Raw genomic sequence first — 16,475 nt, forward strand, 5'->3', positions numbered from 1 at the left:
GCAATTCCAAAGAATGCTCAAACTACCGCACAATTGCATTCATCTCACACGCTAGTAAAGTGATGCTCAAAATTCTCCAAGCCAGCCTTCAGCAATACGTGAACTGTGAACTTCCAGATGTTCAAGCTGGTTTTAGAAAAGGTAGAGGAACCAGAGATCAAATTGCTGACATCTGCTGGATCATAGAAAAAGCAAGAGAGTTCCAGATAAACATCTATTTCTGCTTTATTGACTATGCCAAAGGCTTTGACTGTGTGGATCACATAAACTGTGGAAAAGTCTGAAAGAGATGGGAATACCAGACCACCTGACCTGCCTCTTGAGGAACCTGTATACAGGTCAGGAAGCAACAGTTAGAACTGGACATAGAACAACAGACTGGTTCCAAATAGGAAAAGGAGTACGTCAAGGCTGTATATTGTCACCCTGCTTATTTAACTTATATGCAGAGTACATCATGAGAAACGCTGGGCTGGAAGAAGCACAAGCTGGAATCAAGATTGCCGGGAGAAATATCAATAACCTCAAATATGCAGATGACATCACTCTTATGGCAGAAAGTGAAGAGGAACTAAAAAGCCTTTTGTTGAAAGTGAAAGAGGAGAGTGAAAAAGTTGGCTTAAAGCTCAACATTCAGAAAACTAAGATCATGACATCTGGTCCCATCACTTCATGGGAAATAGATGGGGAAACAGTGTCTGAATTTATTTTTTTGGGCTCCAAAATCACAGCAGATGGTGACTGCAGCCATGAAATTAAAAGACACTTACTCCTTGGAAGGAAAGTTATGACCAACCTAGATAGCATATTAAAGAGCAGAGACATTACTTTGGCAACAAAGGTTCGTCTAGTCAAGGCTATGGTTTTTCCAGTAGTCATGTATGGATGTGAGAGTTGGACTGTGAGGAAGGCTGAGTGCCGAAGAATTGATGCTTTTGAACTGTGGTGTTGGTGAAGACTCTTGAGAGTCCCTTGAACTGCAAGGAGATCTAACCAGTCCATCCTAAAGGATATCAGTCCTGGGAATTCATTGGAACACCCAGTGGTGTTGAAGCTGAAACTAATACTTTGGCCACCTCATGTGAAGAGTTGACTCATTGGAAAAGACCCTGATGCTGGGAGGGATTGGGGGCAGGAGGAGAAGGGGACGACAGAGGATGAGATGGCTGGATGGCATCACCGACTCGATGGACATGAGTTTGAGTGAACTCCAGGGGTTGGTGATGGACAGGGAGGCCTGGCGTGCTGCGATTCATGGGGTTGCAAAGAGTCGGACACGACTGAGTGACTGAACTGAACTGAAATACTTAAACATACAATGAAAAAAAATTAAGCAAAGAAATAGAGAATAAAAAGGAGAGGAGGCTGTTTCATAAAATTTATTAATTGTTAGAGAAATAAGTAAAACAAGGCTGTTTAGTATCTTCAAACATACTAAAGCAAAATACCCACAAAACTAAATATTTACTACGTAGAAAGTGGAAATGAGTTTAGGAGTAAAAAAAGTCATATTTAGTGTAACTGTTTCTTCCAACTGAAAGCTTTGTAAAATATGGACAAATGTTTGAAGAGATGAATCCTATCGCTTTTTGGGGGGCCTTTCAAAAAACGTTATTTAGAACTATATGCTTATCTTGGGCTATCAAAGTGACTTGCCAATATAGAGCACTTACTAAATGTCAGATGTATGCCGAAGCAATCCACAACTACTCTAGGAGGTAGGCACTTTTACTATGCTAACTGGCACTCATTATGCAACTTTGTAGGTAAAGAAACAAGTTTAGGATGGTTAGGTAAACTCCCCAAGGTCACTGTTAATAAACAGCAAGTTTGATGGTTAAGTAAACTGCCCAAGTCTATTGTTTTTTGCTCAATAAACAGCAAAACTAGGATTTAAACATAAACCTTTCTAATCCCAAATTCTATGCTTTCACCAGTATATTACACAGCTACAAAATGGCTTCAAGAAGTAAAGTTGGGCTTCCCTGGTGGCTTAGTAGTGAAGAATCTGCCTGCCTATGTAGGAGACACAGGTTAGGTCCTTGGTCCAGGAAGATCTGATATGCTGCAGAGCAACTAAGCCTGTGAGTCACAACAACTGAGCGTGTGCTCTAGAGCCCAGGAACCTCAACAACTGAAGCCACACACTGCAACCACTGAAGCCTGTGCACCCGAAAGTCCCTGTTCTGCAACAAAAGAAGCCACTGCAATGAGAAGCCCACACCCCACAGCTACAGAGTAGCCTCTGCTTGCCCCAACTAGACAAAATCCTCCTCAGCACCAAAGACCCAGCAGAGTGAGAACTGAAAAATAAAAAAGCAAAATTAGTATGCTCTTACTTCTGTGTGCAATCTAGAAAAGTAAAACACAAGAAGCAGAGAAAAGAATGGTGATTACCAGGGGTGGTCAGGTGATGGAAATGGGAAGATGTTGGTAAAAGGGTACAAAGTTGCTACACAGGATAAATTGAGTCTAGAGATCAAATGAATCACATGATGACTAGTCAATATACCTGTACCGAATACTAATAATTTGCTAAGAGAGTAGATGTCAGGTACTTTCACCAGACACGAATGCACACACACACACCACACAAGTGCACTAAATGAGCAGCTGAGTACGAGCTTGACTGGAACCATTTCATTCTGTATGCGTGCATGCTGAGCAGTGTCCAGCTCTTTGTGACTCCATGGACTGTAGTCCATTAGGGTCTTCTGTCCACGGAATTTCTCAGGCAAGAATACTGGAGTGGGTTGCCATTTCCTCCTCCAGGGGATCTTCCCGACTCAGGGATCGAACTATCATCTCTTGCATTGGTTGGTGGATTCTTTACCTCTAAGCCACTAGGGAAGCCCCTTCATTCTGTATATATAAATCAAAATATCATGTTGTAATAGCTGTATTAAATATTCTTATACACTTATTATAAATAAATTTACTTTTTAAAGTAAAAATTATATATATTTAAGGTGTACAATGTGATGTTTTGATTTACATATACAGAATATGTACTATTCTGTATATATACAGAATGAAAATCAAAATATCACATTGTACATCTTAAATACATACAATTTTTACTTAAAAAAAGTAAATTTAGTGTATAAGAATATTTAACTTAGCTCTTCCTACCAAATGACTAAACTACAAATCTGTCTCTTTCTCACACACAACATTTTGAAATGCAACATATGACTATGACAATTATTCTCTATTCCATACTGAGTAACCATTAAAAAATGGAAACCTGATTCATTAGTTCTTCTATTTCAAAAGCCTTCAGGCTTCCCCAGTGAACCAAGGATAAAATGCAAACTCTTAAATAGTTTAAAAGGCTCTGGACAGTATTCTTCTCTTCACCTTCAATTTTATAGTCATTCTTTAATATCTTAATAAGTTATGCTGACTTTTGTTTCCAGGCCTTTGCATATACTATTTTGTCTACAAGGAGCATCCCCCTGACTTTCCCTCTCTTCATTCCAGTTTAGACTGATGGCTACTAATCATCCTTTAAATGAGTAAGGCATTGCAGTGTGGGGCTTTCCTGGTGGCTCAGTGGTACAGAATCCAGTCAGTGTAGGAGACATGGGTTCTATCCCTGATCTGGGAAGATCCCACATGCTGCAGAGCAACTAAGTCCATGTGCCACAAATATAGAGCCTATGCTCAATGGAGCCCAGGGGCTGCAACTACTGAAGCCCAAGCACCTAGAGCCTGTGTTCCATAACAAGAAATGCCACTGCAGTGAGAAGCCCGAGCACAGGAACAAGAGAATAGCTCCCTTTCTTCACATCATCTAGAGCAAAGTCTTTGAAGCAACATAGATCCAGCATGTTCAATAAAAAAGACACTACAGTGTGGATGTCTTTTCTTCTGGGAAGCTAACTGCTGTGAATCCCAACCCCTCAAATCTGGGGTTAATTCCTCTTCAATGTGCTCCTACAGTACTTTTTTTAAAATATAGCACTCTATTGGAAGTGCCTGTTGTGCACTAGTTTGCAAGGCTAGTGACTACACACACACACATGCCCCCTGGTCACCAGCATAGTACAAACGCCCTGCTGTTCAGTTCATAAGTTGTGTCTGAGTGTTTTCGACCCCTTGGACTGCAGCAGGCCAGGCTCCTCTATCTACCACTAACTCCCAGAGTTTGCTCAGATTCATGTCCATTGAGTTGGTGAAGCTATCTATCTATCCTCTATGGTCCCTTTCTCCTTTTGCCTTCAATCTTTCCCAGCATCAGGGTCTTTTCCAATGAGTTGGCTGCAAATGCCTTGTACCTTACATGTGTGCTAAGTTGCTTCAGTCATGTCCAACTCTTTGCGACCCTATGGACTGTAATCTGCCAGGCCCTTCTGTCCAGAGGATTCTCCAGGCAAGAATACTGGAGTGGACTGCCATGCCCTCCTCCAGAGGATCTTCCCAAGCCAGGAAGATCAAACCAAACCCTCATCTCTTGTCTCCAGCATTGGCAAGCAGGTTCTTTACCACTAGTGCCACCTGGGAAGACCCCTTGCACCTTAATATACACTTAATAAATAATAAATAGAAATAAATATTTCTAAAGCCAGTAAGCTGACTAGAAAAGTTAATCTGATTCTCATGTGAAATTTCTGAAAATTATTTTCATGACTATAGAAAAGTAAACATTAGCAGATGTCTACACAAAAAGACTAAATATTATTAATAATAGCAGTAACAATAATAGTCCCTTGGACTACAAGGAAGTCAGTACTAAAGGAAATCAACTCTGAATATATTCACTGAAAGCTGGGAATTTCCAATATTTTGGCTACCTGATGCGAAGAGCCAACTCACTGGAAAAGACCCTGATACTGGGAAAAGACAAAAGGAGAAGGGGTCAGAAGACGAGACAGACAGAATTACCGATTCAATGGACATGAATTTGAGCAAACTCCAGGAGATAGTGAAGGACAGGGGAGCCTGGTGTACTGCTGTCCCTGGGGTCACAAAGAGTTGGACGTGACTTCCCAACTGAACAACCACCACAAATAATAATTACAAACACTAGCATGTATCATAAATCAAGCACTCTGCTAAGGCTCTTACCAAGAGCATTTCTTATCTTTCACATTATTTCTTGAAAGTAAAAGTGAAAGTGTTAGTCACTGAGTCATGTCTGACTCTTTGTGACCACATAGACTATAGCTCACCAGGCTTCTCTGTCCATGGAATTATCCAGGCAAGAATACTGGAGTTGGTTGCCATTTCCTTCTCCAAAGAATCGTCCCCACCCAGGGATCGAATCTCTTACACTGCAGACAGACTCTTTACCAACTGAGCCACCATGGAAACCAAGGCTCTTACCAAGAGCATTTCTTATCTTTCATATTATGTTTTAACTCTACCAATTGTTGGACAAGACTCAGCGACTTCGCTTTCACTTTTCACTTTCCTGCACTGGAGAAGGCAATGGCAACCCACTCCAGAGTTCTTGCCTGGAGGATCTCAGGGACGGGGGAGCCTCGTGGGCTGCTGTCTATGGGGTCGCACAGAGTCGGACATGACTGAAGCGACTTAGCAGCAGCAATTCTACCTTATCTCTATAAATCTTCAGAGCAACCCTATAAAGAAGATATTAAAATTATCTCAATTTCACACGAGGCAACAGTGGCTTAAGTGCTAGTAATCTACTCAACATTAAACAGCAAACGTCAAACCTCTCTCAAATCCAGAACATTCTCATCTCAAGTCCATGTTCACTCATTTAGATATCTCTGGGCTGGTGTGAGAAAACAGACATACTATTAATATAATTACAAAGCCATCTTCTAACTATTCTACAAATGATGCGAACTCACAAGAGGAAATCACATACGAGATAAACATATTTCCTATCTTGATAGTTGGGGAAGGATGAGAAAAGAATAGTTTTAGAATTTTTCTTTTTGGCTGCACTCTGTGGCACAGAGGATCTTAGTTCCCTGACCAGGGATGGAACCCATGCTCCCTGCAGTATTAGTGTGGAGTCTTAACCACTGGACTACCAAGGAAGTCCTAGTTTTAGTTTTAGAATTCACCTCCAAATGATAATTTTCTCAAATTTCATGCAGGAACCCCTGAGTATACACAGATTGACAGTAAGAAGCTATGCATCAAGTTATGCAATGATGATGGCAGGAAAAAGGTAAAATTTGCTGCAGTTATCCAAAGTAGATCAGCTGTTTAATCACTGTCTATAATTTGATGTTAAGAGCCTTGGTTACTAAAAATGCTATGTGAAAGAAATAAAAGTTATATGTTACTGCCTGCTTGCTACAGAGTACCCCACAAAGTTAGTTAATATGTAGTTTCACAACCTCTCTGAACAATAGAATATCAGAAGTAACCACAACAGACTCTTAGGAAGAAAGGAAAGAAATCATGTGTACCTGATCTATGAGTCGCTTTATTAGGGGTAGTCCTTCTAGGGCTGAACTGTCACATCCACTGGTTAATACTCGTTCAAATCCCAAAGTTAAGAGGGTCTCTAGAGCTGCCACTGGATCATGAACCATGTCAAAGGCTGAAATAAATAAAACTGACTTGAATTTTGAACAGATCTCTCTAATACAGTGCTTTCCAAAATGTAGTATACCCACAGTGGTATGCTAGACCTAGCTTGTCCTGGCTTACAAGAGTCAATTGCTAAATATTCATGAATTTTACAAGCATGATTATTAACCCATTACCAGCTTGAAATCAATCAAGGTGGAAGTATTTAAACCACAGAAATCAACAAATGTTATAAATCAAGGTTTTTTCCTGAGAAACAGTTTACCAGTACACCATAGTCAGCATGCCACTAGTGGTACCAGGATCATTTTATTTTAAAAAAATATTTGTTTAATTTACTTATTTGGCTGCGCTGGGTCTTAGCTGCAGTATATTGGATCTAGTTCCCTGACCAGGGATAGAACCCAGGTCCCCTGCATCGGGAGCATGGACTTTTAGCCACTGGACCACCAGTGAAGTCCCTGCAGGATCATTTTAGATGGTATACATATGAACAGATGCATTTACTTAAATGCAGATTAGAAGTGAAAAGCTTCCATTTTTTTCATTAGTTTCTCTTTAAAATAAATTTACTTAAGATTTTAAAAGTAAATTTGCACAAGTAGCCCTTGGATATGGTCAAATTGTAAATGTGACAGACAAGTGACTCACATTTGGGAAAGTCTGTTCTAAGGGCTCAAACAAACTGCACAAGCAGAATGAAAACTTTACACTCATCAGTTCTAGAAAAGGCCTTGGTTCATATTCTCTTTATTGACTAATATTTTATTCTAATCCATTTTACCCCATGTTTTCAAGATTCATAGTATAAAGATAGTTGTTTACGACAGACTCTATCAAGTTTCAATTCCATCCTATTTTCTAAGAGACTTCTCTCCTCTTCATTAAGGAAACTGGCACTAGAAACCCCAAACAAAACGACTTCTGCTTTGACTCTCTGTGCTGCTGCTGCTGCTGCTAAGTCACTCTGTCGTGCCTGACTCTTAGCAACCCCATGGACTGCAGCCTACCAGACTCCTCCGTCCATGGGATTTTCCAGGCAAGAGGACTGGAAGGGGGTGCCATTGCCTTCTCCCTCTGTGCTGCTACATGATGCTAAATGCTGATCTATGGTGGATTAGGTGATAAACCCCTTCCTTTTGCCCTTTAATTTATGTAGGCACCTAAATCTACTACAGAGGATTTTCGTTTTTTGGTGGCAGTACCTTCTCACAGTGATTATACTATCATATTATAGTAAGCCCCTACATATGAATGAGTTCCATTCCAAGAGTGTAAGTAAGTCCAATTTGTTCCTATATCCAACAAAGTTAGTCTCAGTATCCAACTAACATAATCAGCTATATTGAACTGTACTGTAACAGGTTTATAATACCTATCACTGCTGCCTTTACACGTGCTTCCAGGCTTCCTGGGAGTAAATAAAGATACTGTACTACTGTATTCTATACAGTACTGTACAGTAAAGTACACAAAGGCACAATCACCTATAGAGGGTGCACACAGGTGACGCTAGACATGTGAATTAACTTACATGATTAGACATGCAAAATGCATGTTCCCATCTTTGAAAGTTCACAACTTGAAGGTTCATATGTAGGAGACATACTGTATTAAATACACAAGTGAGAAAAATGTGGAATCCAGGACAATATAACAATTAAAAAATATGGAAGTATTTTCAATTTATTGAAGGAGGAAAAGAACAGAACTCTAAAATGATTTTCTTAGTTTAAGAAAAGAAAAATATATTCTATAAGGTGGGTTTATTTTGAATTACTTATATCAAATTTTAAACTATATATTTTTCAGATAAATATTTACTTATTTAAATGATTTCATATTTTAAAACTTTTTGTTTTTGGCTAGCTTCAAAGTTTTGACTTTTATGCAATCTAACATTTTTTAGTTATTGCTAGTTTATAAGAAACATTGCTAAACAGTAAGTCAAGAAAACAGTTTTCTGGTGTTATTCATTTCACAAATTAACAAGGATAACATGTTTCATATGGAAGTTCTATAAATGGACGTAAATGGTGGTGTCCACTCTCATCTTAATCTTTGGACAATTACTCAAAAGGACAGAAAGACATTCAGTAATTTCTCATGCATATCATCAAATCAAAAAAAAACTGAAGATTTTTTTTCTTTTCATGTGCAATAGCAGTGCCTTAAAGGCAAAATTCGCACTCGTTCCTCCATTTTACCAATGCTAGGCAAAAATGCATGGGAACTGTAACTGCCTGATTCAGAGATAGGAAGCATTTTTACATAAAATTATTAGACACTTTTTAGAAATCATTCTCAAGTAGACAAGCTATCAATAATGTAAAATAGTTTTGCGCACTATAGTGAACATCTGGTCACTGACTAGCACGTATTTTTTCTCTCCTCTTCCTAATATTATCCAATTCTTCACTGGAAATCCAGCCCCTTTCTGCCCACGAATTTGGGAAAGTTGACCTCACTCCGACCTCCAGAATGGTCTTATCTGGTTTAAGTCAAGCAGTACATTTTATTTCCATTGGCCACAGTGATTTATTCTTTTTGAGACTGCACATGACCTGAGGCGATGCAACAAAAATAAATCTCAAGATTCTTGCTTGGAATTCTGTGACAAGTACACACACTTGCAGGCAATGCTTACTCTTTCCCTCTATTATATTCCACCACCAGCACCTTCTGCCTTTAACAACTTTTCATAACTAAGGCTTCATATTTTCTAGAAATTGTGCATTTCTAAATTTACAACTGTTAGTCCCATGACAGGTATAAAAAAAAACCAATTGGTAACAGTATAGAATTGTGTTTCATGAAAAGGTTGTGGCGTTTGGCGAAATGAGAAAACTGACACCGTTCAACAGAACTTCTAAAATGGAAATGACTCACCTCGGTGGAAAGTGACTGGCAGGGGACGGCAAAGAGCTATAAAAAGAAAATCACATAACAACATGAATGAAGAGATAATCACTGATTACTATTTACAGAACTCTCCATGTTAGACAGGACTTCTTTATATTTTCTTTTCCTAAGTGAAGACAGTGAGCTAAAATAATAATAATTTAAAAAATGGTAGTCTTCCAAATTTAATAGTCCTGTGTTTCCATTAATCTCCAACTTTCATATTTTAAAAAACTGTCATCCACCCCTTGAAATGAAAATTATACAATCTGGCAACTATAAGCATAGCACTACATTTATCACTTACTCTTCTGAAAATCTTTAAGAAATACTCTGGCCTAGTAATATAAATACTTTGCCTCTGTGTTCTCTATGTCTCCCCATCCTTACCAACTGGAACAGCTTTTAAAGTTTTTGCTGCTGTGATTAAAGAGATCAAGGTAAATTCCCCTTAAACCCTACAGGAACAAGCAGCATAATCCAATCTATTGCAGCTGAGTCAGGGGGATTCTGTAGCACATACTGTCTACCTAAAACATCTAAATAATAGTGTTTAAAACAGGTGAATATAAGTGCCTGCAGGTGTGAATGAAAAGCCAGTTTTGTGATTGCATTTTTCTGTATAGGGACTATTCAATGCAATCATCTTTAGGGGCTTTCTGGTCTCTGATACAAATTCTTACCCACAAGGGACATGCACAGTTCTTTGTCAATGTGTCCATCTTCAGTCAATGCCCCAAATACCAAACCATCAGCACCATAAAGCTTGGCAAGACGAATGTCAGCCTTCATCACCTCAACTTCACGATCTGAATATAAAAAATCACCTCCACGTGGCCGAATCATCACAAAAACTGGGATCTGGACATACTGCTTCACTACTTGAAGGACACCTGTAAGAAAGGGAACAGACTAATTGAAATTCAAATGTAAGCTAAAAGCTTAAGGAAGTCAATAAAATATTACTGTATTGGTCTTTTACATTTGCTCTGGTGTTATCACTTCTACAAGGAACAGAAGAGCTGATGGAGTAAAAACCATAGAAAGATGATCTAAAGGAAAAAGGAGACACTGAGAAGAAAAACGTACCTATAAATAGAAATTTACATAATAAAAAAGTCAAGGGTAAAAACAGCAATTTAGAAAACAGAAGTTACTGCATTTTAAAAGCACTGTTCAGTTATGCTTTTAAAAATTTTTTTGTTGTGCTTAACAAAAATTCTTTTACTGGAATGTGACATTTAAAAGTGTAACAACTACCAGGCTCTATGTTCTGCCAATGTATTCCCTAAGATCTGGTTTCTCCTTCCTAATGATTACATCTCTATTTAAAACCTGCTATACAGATGGTTACATAGTTTTAAAGTTTATGATTCCTACTAGATGAAGATATTTAGTAAAGCCTTTTTTAATAAGAGATGTGTAAAAGGGAGCAATGTTGCAATTATTTGTGATGCTAACAGGCGATCTATGAACAAAAATGAGGGCTTCCCTATTGGCTCAGTGGGTAAAGAATCCACCTGCAATGCAGGAGACACAGGAGATGAAGCTTCAATCCCTGGGTCAGGAAGATCCGCTGGAGTAGGAAATGGCAATCCACTCCAGTATTCTTGCCTGGGAAATTCATGAACAAAAATAACCAAATCTGACACAATTTGTGACTAGTTCAGAAACTCTCAATGGTATAAGATCTGTGGCAGGCACCATGACTGTTTACCTAATATGAATTTACTTCTTTTTCCTTGCTACAAGAACCCCAGTTCTGTATGGGACACCAAGCAATGACTGGTGATGGGCATATTATAGCTGGCTTGGCCCATTCACCAAGTCCATCATGCATGACTGCTATTGCAAAAGACAGACTGCCCTCAAATTACAGATATGTTCTAGGTATTTCATAGAATGGCCAGGGACTGCCCTCTTTTATTTTAGTGAGGAGAGTCACTAAAAGGCCATTGCATACATAAACCTTTTATAATAAATAATGCTATCATCCATCTCAGAATAAAATAAAGGAGTCAAAAATTCATATAAGGACTTCTGCTTTTGACCAAGACAGAGCAACAGGAACTGGATTTACCCTTCCACTTATTAAAAAAAAAAGAGACAAAACATATCAAACAATGGTTTGCAACAAAGGATAATGATCCCTTAAAGATGGAAAACAAATGCGGTAAGCTCTCCTATTACCCAGATTACTACCTTGAGATTTTTCCAGGTCACAGCTTAGGGAAGTCAGGAGAGACCCTCCCTACCTGACCCCACTTATCTCTAATACTCAACTGAGTACCAACTGATGTATGCATGCAAGGCAACTACACAAAGCCAGGGAAAGATCCACTGAAAAAAATCAGAAGCAATACTGCCTGTTGTTCATACCAGGCCAGGAATAATGCCTGCTCCCACCAGACAGACAGGAAAATTTCAAGATTCATGGAGCACTGGGTAGAGTGCAGAAAGGGTCTTGCTTCAGTAGTGGGGAATAATGAACTCTAGACTGACCACTGTTCCAGACCCACATAACAAATTTTAAAAACATTATCCAAAAGGAACAAACTGTTTCCAAGTAACCTAACTGCTCAAGAATATTCATAGGAATACAAAAATATCCAGTAGCCAACAAAGTAAAATTCATAATGTCTTACACACAATGAAAAATATCAGGTAGGAAAACAAGATGGATCATGAGGTAAAAAATCAATCAAACAAAACCAATCAAAACTGATACATGTGTTAGAATTAGTAGCCAAGGCATTAAAATAGCTATTGTAACCTTAGGCTATATTCTAGTACTCTTGCCTGGAAAATCCCACGGACGGAGGAGCCTGGTAGGCTGCAGTCCATGGGGTCGCTGCTGCTGCTGCTGCTAAGTCGCATCAGTCGTGTCCGACTCTGTGCGACCCCACAGATGGCAGCCCACCAGGCTCCGCCGTCCCTGGGATTCTCCAGGCAAGAACACTGGAGTGGGTTGCCATTCCCTTCTCCAATGCATGAAAGTGAAAAGTGAAAGTGAAGTCGCTCACTCGTGTCCGACTCTTCTCGACCCCATGGATTGTAGCCTACCAGGCTCCTCCATCCATGGAATTTTCCAGGCAAGAGTACTGGAGTGGGTTGCCATTGCCTTTTCCATGGGGTCGCTGAGTCGGACACAACTGAGCAACTTCACTTTCACTTTTCACTTTCATGCATTGGAGAAGGAAATGGCAACCCACTCCAGTGTTCTTGCCTGGAAAATCCCAGGAACGGTAGAGCCTGACAGGCTGCCATCTATGGGGTCGCACAGAGTCGGACACGACTGATGCGACTTAGCAGCAGCAGCAGCAGTAGCAACCTTATTCTATATGTTCAAAAAAGTTTAAAAGGGACAAGAGGTATAACAATAAATTCAAATATCTAGTGATAAGAACTATGATATGTGAGATGAAAAATATAGTAGCTAGGATTAACAGCAATTAAACACTGCAGAGAAAAGATTAGTACACTTGAAAACAAAGGAAGATTTATAGAAAATGAAACAGAAAAAAAAATTTTTTAAGGGTAGTTGTGGAACAACTTTAAGCAGCCTTATTTAAGTTAGTTGAAGTCTTTGAAGAAGGAAGTGGAGGACATTAAATGTTGAAAAATTTCCAAGTATGATGAAAAGTATAAACGCACATGTTCAAGAAACATGAAGAAAACTACACTCGGGGACATCATAATCAAATGTTCAAAACCAAGAATAAAGGAAAAAAACCTTAAAAGCAATCAGAGAAAAGAGACAAATCACACAGAAAAGAACAACGGTTTGGATGATAGATTTCCTGTCAGAAACAATAGGCAAGAAGACAGCTGGAGAAGCATCTCTAAAGTCCTGAAAGAATAAAACTGTCAACCTAGAATTCTACACTCAGCAAAAATATCTTTCAAAAAATAGGGAAAGATGTTTTCAGATATACAAAAGCCGAAAGAATTCATTACTAGCACACTTATACTACAAAAAATGTTAAAAGAATTACTTCAGGCAGAAAGAAAAGGAAACCAGACGGAAATACCAGATCTATACAAAGGAAGAGCACCAGAAATGGTAACTACACATGACTAAATATGACTGTGTTATTTTTTTACTCTTTATAGTATAACTGACTCTTTAAACAAAAATAATAACAATGAAGTGTGGAGTTTTTAACTTATGCAAAAGCAAAATGACAACAGCACAACGAGCAGGAGGGGAGAAACGAAGACAAAAGCCAGGATGCCAAGGATGCCAGAATGGAAGAGGCAAGGAAACCAGGGTCCCTGACAGCCTGCAGGGTATATGAACCAATATTAATAGTAATTTAATCTCAACTTTTTGATACCTAAAGGGAAAAAAATATCTATTTGATCACATCTACAACTGACAGGTTTATCTGCAACTAGAAACATTTCTGATACAATATTCATGGCACAGTTAACATGTTAGTAACTTGAGTAAAAGATCCCAATAACAGATTATCAATTGTCTCTAGGCTCTGTGAACTCCTATGAGGAAATCCAAAAAAATGGATGCTTACCCATGCTGGGTGTGGTTCCTCCTTCCAACAAGCCAGAACATAACTCTATGCGACCAGCACCTGTAATAAAAAAGCACTGCTCAGCACAATAATTTTTTTTAATTAAAAAATTAAGAAAAAATTTGAAAAGCATTGCTCAAAAGTATTAAACAGAAACATTTTTTTCTAAATAGAGGAACAAAGAGTCTTAGAAAGTGAAAGAAATCAAATTATAGAACTAGACTAAAATTCTACTTTTAAACCCAACTATATTCTCCAACCCACATTATGTTACTGATAAAGTCAAATTTAACAGTTAATTCAAGTTAAGCTAGGTTTCCTAAAATTTTTTATTATAGGGTGGCCTCTCTATATATAAGAAAGTGACTTAGAATAAAGAAATTTCTGGACTGACTACAGTGGAATGCTAATTCATTGATTATAAAAAACAGTGATCTTTTCCAAGAGAGTCTTTATTATTCTAAGCTTTAAAAAAGCACGTTACTTTTAAGTAGCTTAAGAAAATGCTGAAAGCCAAAGAACAATCAGACTACAGCATCACGTCAAAAGGTCTCAGAAGCCAGCTTGAAGAGGCTCCTACTGGCTAATAAGCATAATCACAAAGACATTTTGAGCATCAATAAGAAGAACAACTACACTGGATTCAAACACATCAAATATGCCTACATCTAGGCTCGTAAAGATAAAACAAGAATACACTGGAGAATAGAGAACACATAATCCCCAATATCAGTAAACAAGGAAAAAGCAGCAAGCACTTATCCTGCCTTTCTTATACAAACTGAACCTCAGTATAACAAAGCAGTTGGTGAGGGAAAGTTCTTTATAGAAGCATACTGCTAATAAATGAAAAATAAATGTTAGACATAACATAACACCATTTTACAAACCCTACTAAAATAAGCATTGCTAAAATTATTAGGTGAAAGCTGGAAGGAAAACCAGGTGGATCAGGCTGATAATATCTGAATCCACTGATCAACCTTAGTATCATAAAAACCGAAAAAACTAGGATGTTATATCCCAGGGAATATGCCATTATCTATTAAGTCTGTTACTTTTAGTCGCTACATTGTGTTCCACTCTTTTGAGACCCCATGGACTGTAGCTCTCCAGGCTTCTCTGTCCATGGAATTCTCCAGGCAACAATACTGGAGTGCGCTGCCACTTTGTTCTCCAAGGGATCTTCCTGATCCAGGGATTGAACCAGGGTCTTTTCCATTGGCAGGGGAGTTCTTTACCAATGAGTCAACAGAAAACCCCATCCATAAAGTAGTGTTATAAAAAACTCAAGTCTGAATCTAATTAAGCCTTTAGGTTAACTAAAATTTTACAGGAAATGCAGGGGTCAGAGGAATATAATAAATAACACTACATATACAGTCAGCAAAATGTAGAATATGGAATACTTTATAAGATGGGAAAAAAAAGATGAAAATCAGTTTAACAAACTGTAGAAAGAAGAGAAAGAATTAAAAAAAGAAAAAAGGGAAACAGATTGAAACAGACATAAAAAATGACGTTTCTATCTTGATTCCAAGAACTGTAAAATAAAACAAAACAAAACTGTGTGAGCCAGTTGGGGAAATCTGAAAACTAACTGGGTATTTTTGATGCTATTAAGAAATATTATTTTTAGAGATATGTTACTGATATTGTGGTTATTATTCTATTTTTTTTTAAGGCCTTTACCTTTTCAGTTCAGTTCAGTCAGTCAGTCGGGTCCAGCTCTTTGCAACCCCATGAACTGTAGCACCCCAGCCCTCCTTGTCTATCACCAACTCCCAGAGTTTACTCAAACTCCTGTCCATCGAGTTGGTGATGCCATCTAACCATCTCATCCTCTGTTGTCCCCTTCTCCTCCCATCTTCAATCTTTCCCAGCATCAGGGTATTTTCCAGTGAGGCAGTTCTTCGCATGAGGTGGCCAAAGTACTGGAGTTTCAGCTTCAGCATCAGTCCTTCCAAAGAATATTCAAGACTGATTTCCTTTAGGATGGACTGGTTGGATCTCCTTGCAGTCCAAGGGACTCTCAAGAGTCTTCTCCAATACCACAGTTCAAAAGCATCAATTCTTCAGTGCTCAGCTTTCTTTATAGTCCAATTCTCACATCCATACATGACTACTGGAAAAATCATAGATTTGACTAGACGGACCTTTGTTGGCAAAGTAATGCCTCTGCTTTTGAATAGGCTGGTCATAACTTTTCTTCCAAGGAACAAGCATCTTTTAATTTCATTGCTGCAGTCACCATCTGCAGTGATTCTGGAGCCCCCAAAAATAAACTCTCTCACTGTTTCCATTGCTTCTCCATCTATTTGCCATGAAGTGATGGGACCAGATGCCATGATCTTAGTTTTCTGAATGTTGAGTTTTAAGCCAACTTTTTAAAACTCTCCTCCTTCACTTTCATCAAGAGGCTCTTTAGTTCTTTGCTTTCTGCCATAAGGGTGATGTCATCTGCATATCTGAGGTTATTGATATTTCTCCCAGCAATCCTGATTCCAGCTTGTGCTTCATCCAGCC

General features: G+C 38.6%; 1 protein-coding gene across 2 annotated transcripts in view; it reads right to left on the bottom strand.

Moving 5' to 3' along the window:
- CUTC (cutC copper transporter) overlaps positions 1-16,475 on the bottom strand; it is a 33,203-nt gene that overhangs the window by 8,933 nt on the left and 7,795 nt on the right. For both annotated transcript variants that reach the window (XM_010859542.1, XM_010859543.1), the window contains 4 exons: positions 13,950-14,009; positions 10,101-10,310; positions 9,406-9,441; positions 6,393-6,526 (listed from right to left, as the gene is read on the bottom strand). In XM_010859542.1, the coding sequence (XP_010857844.1) occupies positions 6,393-6,526; positions 9,406-9,441; positions 10,101-10,310; positions 13,950-14,009 (440 nt within the window). The remainder of the gene's footprint in view (positions 1-6,392; positions 6,527-9,405; positions 9,442-10,100; positions 10,311-13,949; positions 14,010-16,475) is intronic.

The sequence above is a fragment of the Bison bison genome, unplaced genomic scaffold (assembly GCF_000754665.1).
Source record: "Bison bison bison isolate TAMUID 2011002044 unplaced genomic scaffold, Bison_UMD1.0 scf7180017864456, whole genome shotgun sequence".
Lineage (NCBI taxonomy): Eukaryota > Metazoa > Chordata > Mammalia > Artiodactyla > Bovidae > Bison > Bison bison.